Raw genomic sequence first — 15141 nt, forward strand, 5'->3', positions numbered from 1 at the left:
AAAACAAACACTACATACTTACATTCCGGTGTCTGTCCCCCGGCGCTGTGCTTTCCTGCACTGACTGTGAGCGCCGGCCGGAAAGCACAGCGGTGACGTCACTGCTGTAATCTGCTTTACGGCTGGCCGGCGCTGACAGTGCAGGAAAGCACAGCACCGGGGGACAGACACCGGAATGTAAGTATGTAGTGTTGTTTTTTTTTTACATTAGCACTGGTAACCAGGGTAAACATCGGGTTACTAAGCACGGCCCTGCGCTTAGTAACCCGATGTTTACCCTGGTTACCAGTGAAGACATCGCTGAATCGGCGTCACACACGCCGATTCAACGATGTCTGCGGGAGATCCAGCGACGAAATAAGGTGCTGGCCTCCTAGCTCCGACCAACGATGGCACAGCAGGATCCAGATCGCTGCTGCCTGTCAAACACAACGATATCGCTAGCCAGGACACTGCAACGTCACGGATCGCTAGCGATATCGTTCAGTGTGAAGGTACCTTAACTGAGAATGTGTCAGTGAGCTTATCCTGACAGTAACGCTTATCTATTTTTTAATTAGCTCTCAGCCGCCTTATTACCACAGACTACATGAAAGTTTAATGTGCAGGGAAACAAAGATGAAGTACAAATAAAACAGTGCAAAATTTTTAAGGACATCAAATTGAAAACATAATTTTTAGCCCAAAGTACATGCAATTAAAGAGTAACAGTTTTTATTTTTTTTTTATAAATCAATAGCACACGTGAAAGTAAATAACTTTTATAATTTATCCTACTATATCCTGAAATGATCAAATTTCTCAATTCACAGGTAAACTCTGTCTTCAGTGAATACAGATTTTCCCATTAGTGAGATCAGAGATGACAGGTAGTGCTAGGAAAGTAGTGTTTCAGGAGAACTTGCAGAAAAATGACTGTCTGCCACTAGCTTTTCCCTTCTTCTCCGTAATAGAACAATCTGTCTTCAATGAATACAGCTTTTACTCGTGAATTGAGTGAAAGCTCAGCCCGGGTAGAGAAAGAAGCAGATCCCTCTGATAAGATATTTTACAAAGTTACTTATTTCCATTGATTTATGAAATAAAAATTAAAATGACTTTTACTCTATAAGTAGCCAAATGAAATTGTCCACAAAAGTGGACAACCCCTTTAATGAAATATCCAGCTTGGTATAACAAATGAAGTAGCAGCATTCAACATGCTCGATTAATGTACCCATAGTATCAGCATGTATCATATAGAAAAACAAGTTAATCATCAATATGTGACATAAGTTTTCATTAACATAAAAAAATATTTATTGTAAAATCAGATGATCAAATGTTTTATTTACTGTTTAAATGATTTGCCATTACCACCAACATTGCATCAACCGGTTATATCCATGATAGAGTTCACGCTGGGCGAGGATGACGCCTATCACCTGCCATTGTCCTCCACGAGAGTGTGATGGAATCCACATGCCGGCATATGGAGAACAGGGAATGTCTGGTATTCCTCCCATCGTGTATTTATTACATAAGTGAAGAGATGCTGAACAATGAAGGGTCCGCCGGTCTCTGTGCTATCTGATCTTCTGCAGTTCTTGTCTCAGCCATGAAGGAAGAGGTTGACCAAGTCTGTGTAAAAGTTTTGATAATTCCACATTGTGATCTTGGTAATAACTTGACAAGAAGGTTCTGCACTGAAAAGAAATAATATATACTTATTAGATATTACCAAATATACATTAAAGGGGATGTCCAGTGAAAAGAAGTCTAGGTGATGGCGTATTGATGGTGGATCACACCGATCGGCAGAACAGGGCACTTTTATCCCTGCTAGAACGGAACGGCGGTGTGCATGCTCAACCACTGCTTCACTTACTCCCTATGGAGTGCTACACTTGTCTTTTTCCAGCATGTCCATCGGGAATGAATGGAGTAGAGACTGGTCATGCACACTGCCGCTCCTTTTTAATAGGGTTTCAGTGCAACTCTGGAAATAGACTGACTGAACAATACCCTAATATTTTGGGTATGCAGATTACATGTACTCCTGTGTCTACATAGTGACAGACTACATATACACAATTTGTGTGACCCCTTAACTCCAAATATATGGTATATTTAGAAGTATGGAATGAGTGTTGGCAGCTAAATGGCACATATCATATGTTAATAATTGATTCTTCATCATGCACATGAGATAACTGTCACCTGAGTGTCCATTTGGCCACCGTCTATTTCTACTGGCTCTACCATAAACATGCATGATCATCATGGCTGATCGTGCATGTTTGCATCAGTTTGGAGGGGGAAATAAGCTGCTGCCAGACACATCTTTGTCCCAATATCTGACTGACTTTGAAGACCTCCACATGCAAGAATTTTTCAGCAAATTTCACTGGTTCTGGAGGCTTTTGTATCATGTATGGTAGCTTAACCTCAGTCCACAGAGAAACCAAATATTCATCACACAAAGTAGCTTTCAGCAGTATCGATACACAGTACTCAACAAAAGCTATATGAACCTGCAGCAAAAAATTAACAGGTTCTCTTTAAAATGAATCTGTCACTAAATTTTTGCTATCCCATCTGAGCAGCACAATGTAGAGGCAGAGACCCTGATTACAGTAAAGTATCAATTACTAAGGTGCTTGATGTAGTTTTGATAAAACCTACCAGTTTTCGAAATGGTATACTTTGTATAATCCCGCCCACACCACTGATTGGCAGCTTACTGTGTACACTGTGCATAGGCAGAAAACTGTCAATCAGTGGTGGGGCTAGCATTACATAGAGCTCTTGAATATGGAGGTCTACTTGACAGTAGATTGACTAGTCTTCTAGTAATAATCTCCTGCTGATAAAAAAGTGATTATATCAAAGCTACAACAAGCAGTCCACTAAGTGACATATCAGTGGAATTAGGGTATCTGCCTTTACATCACGCTGGTCTCAGATTACTTGCCAAAAGCTTGGTGACAGGTTCCCTTTAACACAAAAAAATTCATTTACTTACTAGTTTGGCAAGATCTGCTGTGAACCTGGAAGTGTAATATATTCAAAAGATGCTGAATTTTGCCAAGAAGGATAATTCTTTGCGTTTCAATCCCAGCCCCCTCATTTCAGAAATCCACATTACTTCTGCAAATTACAGTACCTTGTAAAGAGCACATCACTTTGGATAGCAGCCAGTGATTGTTAGCTGGGAGATTTCAGACGTTTTATCTACTTTTCTAGAGTAGAGATTGCATCCCCTTATAATGAGCATACGAGGAGCAGCTCTAATTATTATAATGTGTAAATTAAGCAGATGACTAACTTTAGAAATCAGAATCATAAACCAAAAGCTCAATCATTTCATTCTAAAGATCAGCGTTTCATTTAATAAAATGGAAACTACCAGTAACATTAGTAGCGTGCAGGGAGAACACTTTTTTTTATTGCAGAACACTTCATTAAAAATTTAGTCGACTCAAATTACCTAAAGGCTTGTGTAAGTCAGGTAATTGTCATGACAGCATTATACATAACACACGGATATAATTATAGAAATGTCTAGATTTTCAACACCCATGGAGAAAGTAACACGAAACAAGACCATTATTGTAACACCACGCTGCTAAGAAAGTTGTTCAGTTTCTTGCTAATTATGTAAATTATGATGAAATGTCACCTACTGAATTATTGGTCCACTCGGAAATAGATTGTTCGGCATACAATAGTTGTACTATCCTAGTACTTCTTTGACGGTTAACTATATGTTAACAGATGGGTACTCTTTTTAAGAGATGAGCGAACCTTTCAAGGTTCGGGTCTGCGAACATCCTGATGTTTGTCGAATATATCCGAACCCTACTGAATTCAATGGGAGGCAAAACCAAACGCATAGATGTGTCGTCAGGGGGGCCAAAATGCTACTAAAACAGCTCACATTAGGAGCAGATACCAGGAAAAGTGGCATCAATTTACCCAGATTACAAATAGTATGACTGCGCAGCATGTGCAGCGCCCCAGAGTCCTGGTCGTTGCAGTACTGTGGCTCCGCCACTATGGGGAGCTATGGTGCGTCCGATGGCACTGAAGGAGTTCATCTGATCAGGTATCACAGACACCAATACATTTCACAGCCGGGCCTCCGGGGGGAGCTAAGGGTGCTATTCATTAGGCCACTCCCCACCATAGTGGGTAAACTGGGGGTCAGGCAGGAAGTTAGATCAGAAAGCTGACTGGGTTGGAACCAGGCAACACCTTGTGGCAGAGGGTGTTGTAGGGGAAGATACAGTAGGGTCTCTGTCAGGGGTGGGATCCTGACAGAGGCTTGGCAACGAGAACGAACGTAACGGGACCGTGCCTGCTCCGGGTAGCGGCGGTGCCCAAGAAAGGCTTAGAAGAGAGATAGATTGTGCTGAGTGAGAAACGGGATCACGCAAAGGAGAAATACCAGTAGGAGTTGTGCTGTAAGATCGAAGCAACATCCTACTGAGGCGCACTACTGGTGGCTGGAACGCCGAGGGAGTAGAATAACATTCAGCTTCAAGCAATACTCCAAACAGCGGCAGGACAGTCAGTCTCAGGCGGGCTGTCTAACTCAAATCACCTATGAAGTCTTGGGAGGCAATTGTGGGAGAGGGGCGTCTCTAGGGTCCCGGAAGAACTCCAGGCCTACCCGTCAAACGGGTGCCGTTCCTACCCGAACCTCAGGGAGGGACGGAGGATTAGCAGAACATCATCTAGTCGAGTTGTGAGGGAACTTAAGAAACAGACACACCAGTTGTGGGGTACTTTCCGTAAGCGCAGCAGGGAAGGACTACAACACATAGCGCTAGGGGGAAGGCACAGATTTCCTCCTGTGAAGAGAACTCTGGAAGTGTCATTGGACCGGCCGGCCTTGCGCAGCCTGGTGAGCCGTATTCTGGACTGAGGACTCAGAGATCTTCAGTAAAGAGGTAAAGAGACTGCAACCTGGTGTCCTCGTTATTTACCGCGACCTGCACCCCACAACTGCACCGTTACAACACCACTTATTGTACTGGACGTCCCCCACTGACAGACAGGGCCACGGACCGGGTCTAGCCACCGTGACAACCCCAGAACTGGACAGAGACTCTCAGAGGCCCGGCTCCGGGTGCCCCTCGGCCCTGCGGCGGTGTGGGGGCGCTTCACATGGATGCATGGGACATGGCTTGGACCTGCATTTCTTAAACATTGATGAGTGATAGGTGTATGCCTGGTGCTCTGAGAGGTCTGGCCAAAAAGATAAAGGAGACTCAACTTGGAGTCCAAACAATTCCAAAAATTAGGGGCAGACACCAAGGAAAAGTGGCATCAATTGACCCAGAGTAGAAATTTGATAATGGCACAGCAGCCATCAGCCATGGGCCATGCATGAGGTATCAGGGTCTGGGCCAGCATTTACTGATGTGAATTGAAGTTTCAATGAGGACCTGGTGGTTAAGGGAGCGGTGTAAGCCTTCTTAGCTGGGAACACTGATACCTCATGCGACACCTCCAATTTTTTTATCCAGCCACACTCAGATGGCACAAACATCAGTTTCAGTACTATTCGTAGAAAAATGTAAGAAAAGTAACACCGGTAGTTGACTGATCAATTGACCCATAGTATAACCTTTTATAATCACACGGAAGCAGTCAGCCATGGCCCATGAATGAGGTATCAGAGTCTGGGCCAGCATTTAGAGCTTTGAATTTAAGTTTAAATTAAGACGAGGTGGGTGAGGGACCGATGTAAAGCCTGCTGTACTGTGAGCCCTCATATCTTATGCAACAGCTCAAACTGCTTTTCTTCTCAACCACACTCAGGTGCCACAAATATCAACTTCATATCTACTTTTGCTAGAAACATTTAAGTATAGTAACACAGGTCGCTAACTGAAAGTAAGTACAAGCCTGCCAGTCTGGGAGACCTACTGCTATAGGCAACACACATGAAGGAGACCCAACGTGAAGTCCAATCATTTAAAAAAAATATTGACACATTACTAAAGTGGCATCGATTTTCCCAGAGTAGAAATAGTATAATGGGGTTCTGACACCCCTTCCAAAAGAGGTAAACCAAAAAATGGAGACCCAACTTAGAGTCTTCACTAGAGTTGAGCGACTTTTACTTTTTTGGGATCGAGTCGGGTTTCGCAAAACCCGACTTTGTGAAAAGTCGGGTCAGGTGAAATCGGCTGATTATTGCGAAAAGTTGGGGGCCGACTGAAACACGAAACCCAGTGCAAGTCAATGGGGAATCAAAGTCGGCAGTGAGTGGAGGACAGGAAAACACCTACAGTGCCCATTTTAATGCCAAAAGCATCAATTCTTATTACTGAAGCTTACCAATCTTAATTTAATTTATAATAATAGTTAGGCATTGAAAACTGTGGGTCATTTGGCTAAAGTTGTGGGGGAGTAGGGCTGGCTCCAGATTTTCGTGGGCCCAGGAAATGCGGAATACATCATGGCGGTGGGGCAGGGAGTGGTAAGTATTTCAACTTTGCAAGTGCTGTTATCCTGAGAAAGCCGGGGGGCCCACTCGTTGGCATTGGCACTGGCACAGGGCCACTCATAGTACGGCGGTGTGTTTGACGGTGGGTGGCGCCTCCCACCGGCAGAGACACTTTTGCGTACTATGAGGGGCTCTGTGCCAGTGACATCGCCAACGAGTATGCCCCCCCACCTGATGAAGAAACCTACACTTTCATCTGCACCTTTCTCTTTGTCCCCGTGTAAGGTGGTGTAGTATGCAGGAAGGGGAACCTGACTTTCAGCAGGGTCAGATTCTGGCTGTGTAGAGTGCAAGGGGAATGTAGTGGTCTGGGTCAATGTACCAGCAGACTCATCTAACAGTGGCTGGGCAATGGGCAGGATGAGGAGGAAACACAGATATAGGCCCAAATAATAAAGTGGGCTAAATGCAGTTCAAAATTGGTAACAGGACTAAACAGGCGGCATTGCTTTGTTCAGCGGAGGACAACTGTAATGAGAGGCTGACACAGTGAGAAGGCCCAAATAATAAAGTGGGCTAAATGCAGTTCAAAATTGGTAACAGGACTAACCAGGCGGCATTGCTTTGTTCAGCAGAGAACAACTGTAATGAGAGGCTGACACAGTGAGTAGGCCCAAATAAGTAAGTAGGCTAAATGCAGTTCAAAATTGGTAACAGGACTAAACAGGCGGCATTGCTTTGTTCAGCGGAGGACAACTGTAATGAGTGGCAGACTGTTATGATCCTTAGTGGCTGAGGATCACAGAATGAACTAGCTAAGTTACTGAACATAGAACGAGCTCTAGGGAGGTGGTAACTGGACTGACCGCAAAACCTGATCCTAACAAACACACTAAAGGTAGCCGGTGAACGTGCCTAAATTCCTGGACGTCTCGACGCAGCCTGAGAAACTTGCTACCCCTATAGAGAAATCGTATTATCAACAAGTCCAACCATAAACATAGTATGGTACTTCCAAAATACATATAGGAAAACCACTAGATGGCAGCAGAATCACTGTCATCCAAACAGAAGCTTACCAAAGAGAAAATAGATTTAAAATGAATTTATTGAAAATGACATGATAAAAATAAGTATATATATAAAAACACAAAACTACAGCATATCCTCTAGGTAGTACCTCATGGGAAGAACATGGGAAGCACAATATAAAAAATGTCCACCTGGACACATTGGATGTATATATATGTGTAGAGCACCAGCCCACCTATGCTCAAAAATGGGCCTATACGTATCTAGGTGCAAATCGCATCCACTTATAAATAGTAACAACAGGTTCCAACTACACAGGCAGACTAAAGTAATAGTACCTATCCGCTCCCCATATGCCTATAATGACCACCAATGATGCATGGCATGACGAGAAGAAAGGTATATATTGAAGTGCTCACCAGATCAAGTAAATAGCGTGCGTCCTCCCACGTCTCCTTCCCAGCGCCCCGACGCGCGTTTCGCCCTGGCTTCTTCCGGGGGCGCCGGAAGAAGCCAGGGCGAAACGCGCGTCGGGGCGCTGGGAAGGAGACGTGGGAGGACGCACGCTATTTACTTGATCTGGTGAGCACTTCAATATATACCTTTCTTCTCGTCATGCCATGCATCATTGGTGGTCATTATAGGCATATGGGGAGCGGATAGGTACTATTACTTTAGTCTGCCTGTGTAGTTGGGACCTGTTGTTACTATTTATAAGTGGATGCGATTTGCACCTAGATACGTATAGGCCCATTTTTGAGCATAGGTGGGCTGGTGCTCTACACATATATATACATCCAATGTGTCCAGGTGGACATTTTTTATATTGTGCTTCCCATGTTCTTCCCATGAGGTACTACCTAGAGGATATGCTGTAGTTTTGTGTTTTTATATATATACTTATTTTTATCATGTCATTTTCAATAAATTCATTTTAAATCTATTTTCTCTTTGGTAAGCTTCTGTTTGGATGACAGTGATTCTGCTGCCATCTAGTGGTTCCCCTATAGAGAAAGTAAGACCTCACTTGCCTCAGAGAAATGACCCCAAAGATATAGGAAGCCCCCAACAAATAATAACGGTGAGGTAAGGGGAAAATACAAAACGTAGAAATGAAAACAGATTCAGCAAATGAGGCCCACTAATACTAGATAGCAGAAGACAGGCAGGGAACTGTGCGGTCAGTAAAAAACCCTATACAAAATATCCACACTGAGAATACAAGAACCCCCACACCAAGTAACGGTGTGAGGGGAGAAACTCATCCCCCTAGAGCTACCAGCAAGCAAGGGAATCACATATTAGCAAGCTGGACAAGGACAGATAAATAACCAAGAAACATATTGAACACTGATGAGCAAAAAATAACCAAACAGAAACTTAGCTTCTCTTGGCGAGACTGATAACGAAGGGATTCAGGAGAGATCAAAATAGCACTGAATACATCGACAGCAGGCAACCACTGAAAGTCCAAGTGAGCTAAATAGAAAACCAGCTAACAGATAACGAGACAGCTGAACAAGCCTCAGACCTGCAGAATGACACCAAGAGCCACCAGAGGGAGCCCAAAGACAGCACTCACACAGTACCACTTGTGACCACAAGAGGGAGCCCAAAAACAGAGTTCACAACAGTACCCCCCCTTGAGGAGGGGTCACCGAACAATCATCAAAACCCCCAGGGCGATCAGGATGAGCCACATGGAAGGCACGAACCAAATCGGCCGCATGAACATCAGAGGCGACAACCCAGGAATTATGCTCCTGACCATAGCCCTTCCACTTAACCAAATACTGAAGCCTCCATCTAGAAACACGAGAATCCAAGATCTTCTCCACCACGTACTCCAATTCGCCCTCAACCAGCACTGGGGCAGGGGGCTCAACAGAAGGAACCACAGGCACCACATACCTCCGCAACAAAGACCTATGGAACACGTTATGAATGGCAAACGACGCTGGGAGGTCCAAACAAAATGACACCGGGTTAAGGATTTCCAAAATCTTATAAGGACCGATGAAGCGAGGCTTGAATTTAGGAGAGGAGACCTTCATAGGAACATACCGAGAAGACAGCCATACCAAATCCCCAACACGAAGTCGGGGACCCATACCGCGACGGCGGTTGGCAAAGCGCTGAGCCTTCTCCTGTGACAACTTCAAATTGTCCACCACATGGTTCCAAATCTGCTGCAACCTATCCACCACAGAATCCACCACCAGGACAGTCAGAAGGCTCGACCTGACCTGAGGAGAAACGAGGATGAAAACCAGAATTGCAGAAAAAAGGCGAAACCAAAGTAGCAGAACTAGCCCGATTATTAAGGGCAAACTCGGCCAATGGCAAAAAAGTCACCCAATCATCCTGATCAGCAGAAACAAAACATCTTAAATAAGTTTCCAAGGTCTGATTAGTTCGCTCGGTTTGGCCATTTGTCTGAGGATGGAAGGCCGACGAAAAAGACAAATCAATGCCCATCTTAGCACAAAAAATCCGCCAAAATCTGGACACAAACTGGGATCCTCTGTCAGACACAATATTTTCAGGGATGCCATGCAAGCGAACCACATTCTGAAAAAATAGAGGAACCAAATCGGAGGAGGAAGGCAACTTAGGCAAGGGCACCAAATGGACCATTTTGGAAAAACGATCACACACCACCCAGATAACAGACATTCTCTGAGAGACTGGAAGATCCGAAATAAAATCCATGGAAATGTGCGTCCAAGGCCTCTTCGGGACAGGCAAAGGCAAAAGCAAACCGCTGGCACGAGAACAGCAAGGCTTAGCCCAAGCACAAATCCCACAGGACTGCACAAAGGAACGCACATCCCGCGACAAGGAAGGCCACCAGAAGGACCTAGCCACCAAATCTCTGGTACCAAAAATCCCAGGATGGCCTGCCAACACCGAATAATGAACCTCGGAAATAACTCTGCTGGTCCATCTATCTGGGACAAACAGTCTCTCTGGTGGGCAACGGTCAGGTCTATCCGCCTGAAATTTCTGCAGCACTCGTCGCAAATCTGGGGAAATGGCAGACAAAATCACTCCCTCTCTGAGGATACCAGCCGGCTCTGAAACTCCCGGAGAGTCAGGCACAAAACTCCTAGAAAGAGCATCAGCCTTCACGTTCTTCGAACCAGGCAGGTACGAGACCACGAAATCGAAACGGGAGAAAAACAACAACCAACGAGCCTGTCTAGGATTCAGCCGCTTGGCAGACTCGAGATAAATCAGATTTTTGTGATCAGTCAAGACTACCACACGATGCTTAGCTCCCTCGAGCCAATGTCGCCACTCCTAAAATGCCCACTTCATAGCCAACAACTCCCGATTACCAACATCATAATTCCGCTCGGCAGGTGAAAACTTTCTTGAAAAGAAAGCACAAGGTTTCATCACAGAGCAATCAGAGCTTCTCTGCGACAAAACAGCCCCTGCTCCAATCTCAGAAGCATCAACCTCAACCTGAAAAGGAAGAGAGACATCAGGCTGACACAAAACTGGAGCCGAAGAAAACCGGCGCTTCAGCTCCCGAAAGGCTTCTACGGCCGCAGGAGACCAATTAGTCACATCAGAACCCTTCTTGATCAAATCCGTCAAGGGTTTAACCACGCCAGAAAAATTAGCAATGAAGCGACGGTAAAAATTAGCAAAACCCAAGAACTTCTGAAAGCTCTTAACAGATGTAGGCAGAGTCCAGTCATGAATAGCCTGGACCTTGACTGGGTCCATCTCAATAGTAGAAGGAGAAAAAATAAAACCCAAAAAGGAAACCTTCTGTACTCCGAAGAGACATTTTGAGCCCTTCACAAATAAGGCATTAGCACGCAGGACCTGAAATACCATCCTGACCAGCTTCACATGGGACTCCCAGTCCTCAGAAAAGACCAAAATGTCATCCAGATACACAATCATAAATTTATCCAGATATTCTCGGAAGATGTCATGCATGAAGGACTGGAACACCGAAGGAGCATTAGAGAGTCCAAAAGGCATCACCAAGTACTCAAAATGGCCTTCGGGCGTATTAAATGCTGTTTTCCATTCATCCCCCTGCTTAATACGCACAAGGTTATACGCACCACGAAGATCTATCTTGGTGAACCAACTGGACCCCTTAATCCGAGCAAACAGATCAGATAATAATGGCAAAGGATACTGAAATTTGACCGTGATTTTATTTAGAAGATGATAATCTATACAAGGTCTCAGAGAACCATCCTTCTTGGCCACAAAAAAGAATCCTGCACCAAGAGGGGAGGAGGACGGGCGAATATGTCCCTTCTCTAAAGACTCCTTTATATAACTCCGCATCGCGGCATGTTCTGGTACAGACAAATTAAAAAGTCGTCCCTTAGGGAACTTACTACCAGGAATCAAATTTATAGCACAATCACAATCCCTGTGAGGAGGCAGGGCACCGGATCTGGGCTCATCAAATACATCCTGGTAGTCCGACAAAAACTCAGGGACCTCAGAAGGAGTGGAAGAAGCAATTGACACCAAAGGAGCATCGCCATGAATTCCCTGGCAACCCCAACTTGAAACAGACATAGCTTTCCAATCCAAAACTGGATTATGAGCCTGCAGCCATGGCAGACCCAAAACGACAACATCATGCAAGTTATGCAGCACAAGAAAGCGAATCACCTCCTGATGTACAGGAGTCATGCACATGGTCACTTGAGTCCAATACTGAGGCTTATTCTCAGCCAATGGTGTAGCATCAATTCCCCTCAGTGGAATAGGGAATTCCAAAGGCTCCAGGACCAAACCACAGCGCCTGGCAAACGACAAATCCATCAGGTTCAGGGCAGCACCTGAATCCACAAAAGCAATAACCGAATAGGAAGACAAAGAACAAATTAAAGTAACAGACAAAATGAATTTAGGCTGTATAGTACCAACGGTGACAGATTTAGCAATTTTTTTTACGCGCTTAGAGCATGCTGAGATAACATGAGTTGAATCACCACAGTAAAAGCACAACCCATTTTGACGTCTTTGATCTTGCCGCTCAATTCTGGTCAGAATTCGGTCACATTGCATAGACTCAGGTCTCTGTTCAGAAAACACCGCCAGATGGTGCGCAGATTTGCGCTCCCGCAAACGCCGATCAATCTGAATGGCCAAAGCCATTGAGTCATTCAGACTTGCAGGCGTGGGGAACCCCACCATAACATTCTTAATGGCTTCAGAAAGACCTTCTCTGAAATTTGCAGCCAGGGCACACTCATTCCATTGAGTAAGCACCGACCATTTCCGAAATTTTTGACAATACACCTCAGCTTCATCCTGGCCCTGAGAGAGAGCCAGCAAGGCCTTTTCTGCCTAGTTCTCAAGATTAGGTTCCTCATAAAGCAATCCAAGCGCCAGAAAAAACGCATCCACATTCATCAATGCAGGATCTCCTGGCGCCAGGGAGAAAGCCCAATCTTGAGGGTCGCCACGTAACAGGGAGATAACAATTCTAACTTGCTGAGCGGAATCACCAGAGGAACGAGGTCTCAAAGAAAGAAATAATTTACAATTATTCTTAAAATTCAGAAACCTAGATCTATCTCCAGAAAACAACTCAGGAATAGGTACTTTTGGCTCAGACATAGGTCTGTGAACAACAAAATCCTGAATGCTTTGCACCCTTGCAGCAAGATGACCCACACTAGAAGTCAGACTCTGAATATCCATGTCTGCAGCTGAACTCAAAGCCACCCAGAGATTAAGGGGATGAGAAAAGCTGGACAGACTGCAGCAAAGGGAGAGGAAAAAAAAAAATTGTACTCAGGACTTCTCTTATCCCACTTCTGCGATGCATTAAACACTTTTTTTGCCTGCTGTACTGTTATGATCCTTAGTGGCTGAGGATCACAGAATGAACTAGCTAAGTTACTGAACATAGAACGAGCTCTAGGGAGGTGGTAACTGGACTGACCGCAAAACCTGATCCTAACAAACACACTAAAGGTAGCCGGTGAACGTGCCTAAATTCCTGGACGTCTCGACGCAGCCTGAGAAACTTGCTACCCCTATAGAGAAAGTAAGACCTCACTTGCCTCAGAGAAATGACCCCAAAGATATAGGAAGCCCCCAACAAATAATAACGGTGAGGTAAGGGGAAAATACAAAACGTAGAAATGAAAACTGATTCAGCAAATGAGGCCCACTAATACTAGATAGCAGAAGACAGGCAGGGAACTGTGCGGTCAGTAAAAAACCCTATAAAAAATATCCAAACTGAGAATACAAGAACCCCCACACCAAGTAACGGTGTGAGGGGAGAAACTCAGCCCCCTAGAGCTACCAGCAAGCAAGGGAATCACATATTAGCAAGCTGGACAAGGACAAATAAATAACCAAGAAACATATTGAACACTGATGAGCAAAAATTAACTAAACAGAAACTTAGCTTCTCTTGGCGAGACTGATAACGAAGGGATTCAGGAGAGATCAAAATAGCACTGAATACATCGACAGCAGGCAACCACTGAAAGTCCAGGTGAGCTAAATAGAAAACCAGCTAACAGATAACGAGACAGCTGAACAAGCCTCAGACCTGCAGAATGACACAAAGAGCCACCAGAGGGAGCCCAAAGACAGCACTCACACAGTACCACTTGTGACCACAAGAGGGAGCCCAAAAACAGAGTTCACAACAGCAGACACAGTTAGTAGGCCCAAATAATAAAGTGGGCTAATTGCAGTTCAAAATTGGTAACAGGACTATACTGGCGGCATTGCTTTGTTCAGCGGAGGACAACTGTAATGAGAGGCTGACACAGTGATTAGGCCCACATAAGTAAGTAGGCTAAAAGCAGTTCAAAATTGGTAACAGGACTAACCAGGGGGCATTGCTTTGTTCAGCGGAGGTCAACTGTAATGAGAGGCTGACACAGTGAGTAGGCCCACATAAGTAAGTAGGCTAAAAGCAGTTCAAAATTGGTAACAGGACTAACCAGGCGGCATTGCTTTGTTCAGTGGAGGACAACTGTAATGAGAGGCTGACACAGTGAGTAGGCCCAAATAAGTAAGTAGGCTAAATGCAGTTCAAAATTGGTAACAGGACTAAACAGGCGGCATTGCTTTGTTCAGCGGAGGACAACTGTAATGAGTGGCATACACAGTTAGTAGGCCCAAATAATAAAGTGGGCTAAATGCAGTTCAAAACTGGTAAAAGGACTAAACAGGCGGCTTTGCTTTTTTCAGCGGAGGACAACTGTAACGAGTGGCAGACAGAGTTAGTAGGCCCAAAAAATAAAGTGGGCTAAATGCAGTTCAAAATTGGTATCAGGACTAAACTGGCGGCATTGCTTTGTTCAGTGGAGGAAAACTGTAATGAGTAGCAGACTAAGTTAGTAGGCTCAAATAATAAAATGGGCTAAATGTCTGCCAAAAAATTGTTCATAAATAAACAGGTGGCATAGCTAGGTACAGGGGTGGGCTCCTCTGCTGAGTAGCAGACAGTGGTAGTAGGTGCAAAGTATTAAATGGTCTAAAAAGAGGCCAGGGCCCCTGTATATTTTAACTATCATCTATCATTTCAACAAATTTATATTGGCAGTGCCATTGAAGGATTTAACAGCACAGACTACAGAGTGGTGGCGCAGGGAGAGTATTGCAAGTGGTAGAGAACTGTTCAAGCTGGGGGGGAACACTCTCTCGTGGGC

At 44.7% G+C, this 15141-nt stretch overlaps 1 protein-coding gene across 3 annotated transcripts in view; it reads right to left on the reverse strand.

Moving 5' to 3' along the window:
• Positions 1-284: 284 nt before the first annotated feature.
• LOC143788761 (bifunctional heparan sulfate N-deacetylase/N-sulfotransferase 3-like) overlaps positions 285-15141 on the reverse strand; it is a 1150054-nt gene continuing 1135197 nt past the window's right edge. For 2 of the 3 annotated variants that reach the window (XM_077278642.1, XM_077278636.1), the window contains exon 14: positions 285-1680. In XM_077278642.1, coding sequence (XP_077134757.1) covers positions 1516-1680 — 165 coding nt within the window. In that variant the 3' untranslated portion in view covers positions 285-1515. Of the gene's footprint in view, positions 1686-15141 lie in introns of all 3 variants that reach the window. The other variant, XM_077278649.1, reaches the window with a different exon arrangement.

This window comes from Ranitomeya variabilis, chromosome 1 (assembly GCF_051348905.1).
Source record: "Ranitomeya variabilis isolate aRanVar5 chromosome 1, aRanVar5.hap1, whole genome shotgun sequence".
NCBI lineage: Eukaryota > Metazoa > Chordata > Amphibia > Anura > Dendrobatidae > Ranitomeya > Ranitomeya variabilis.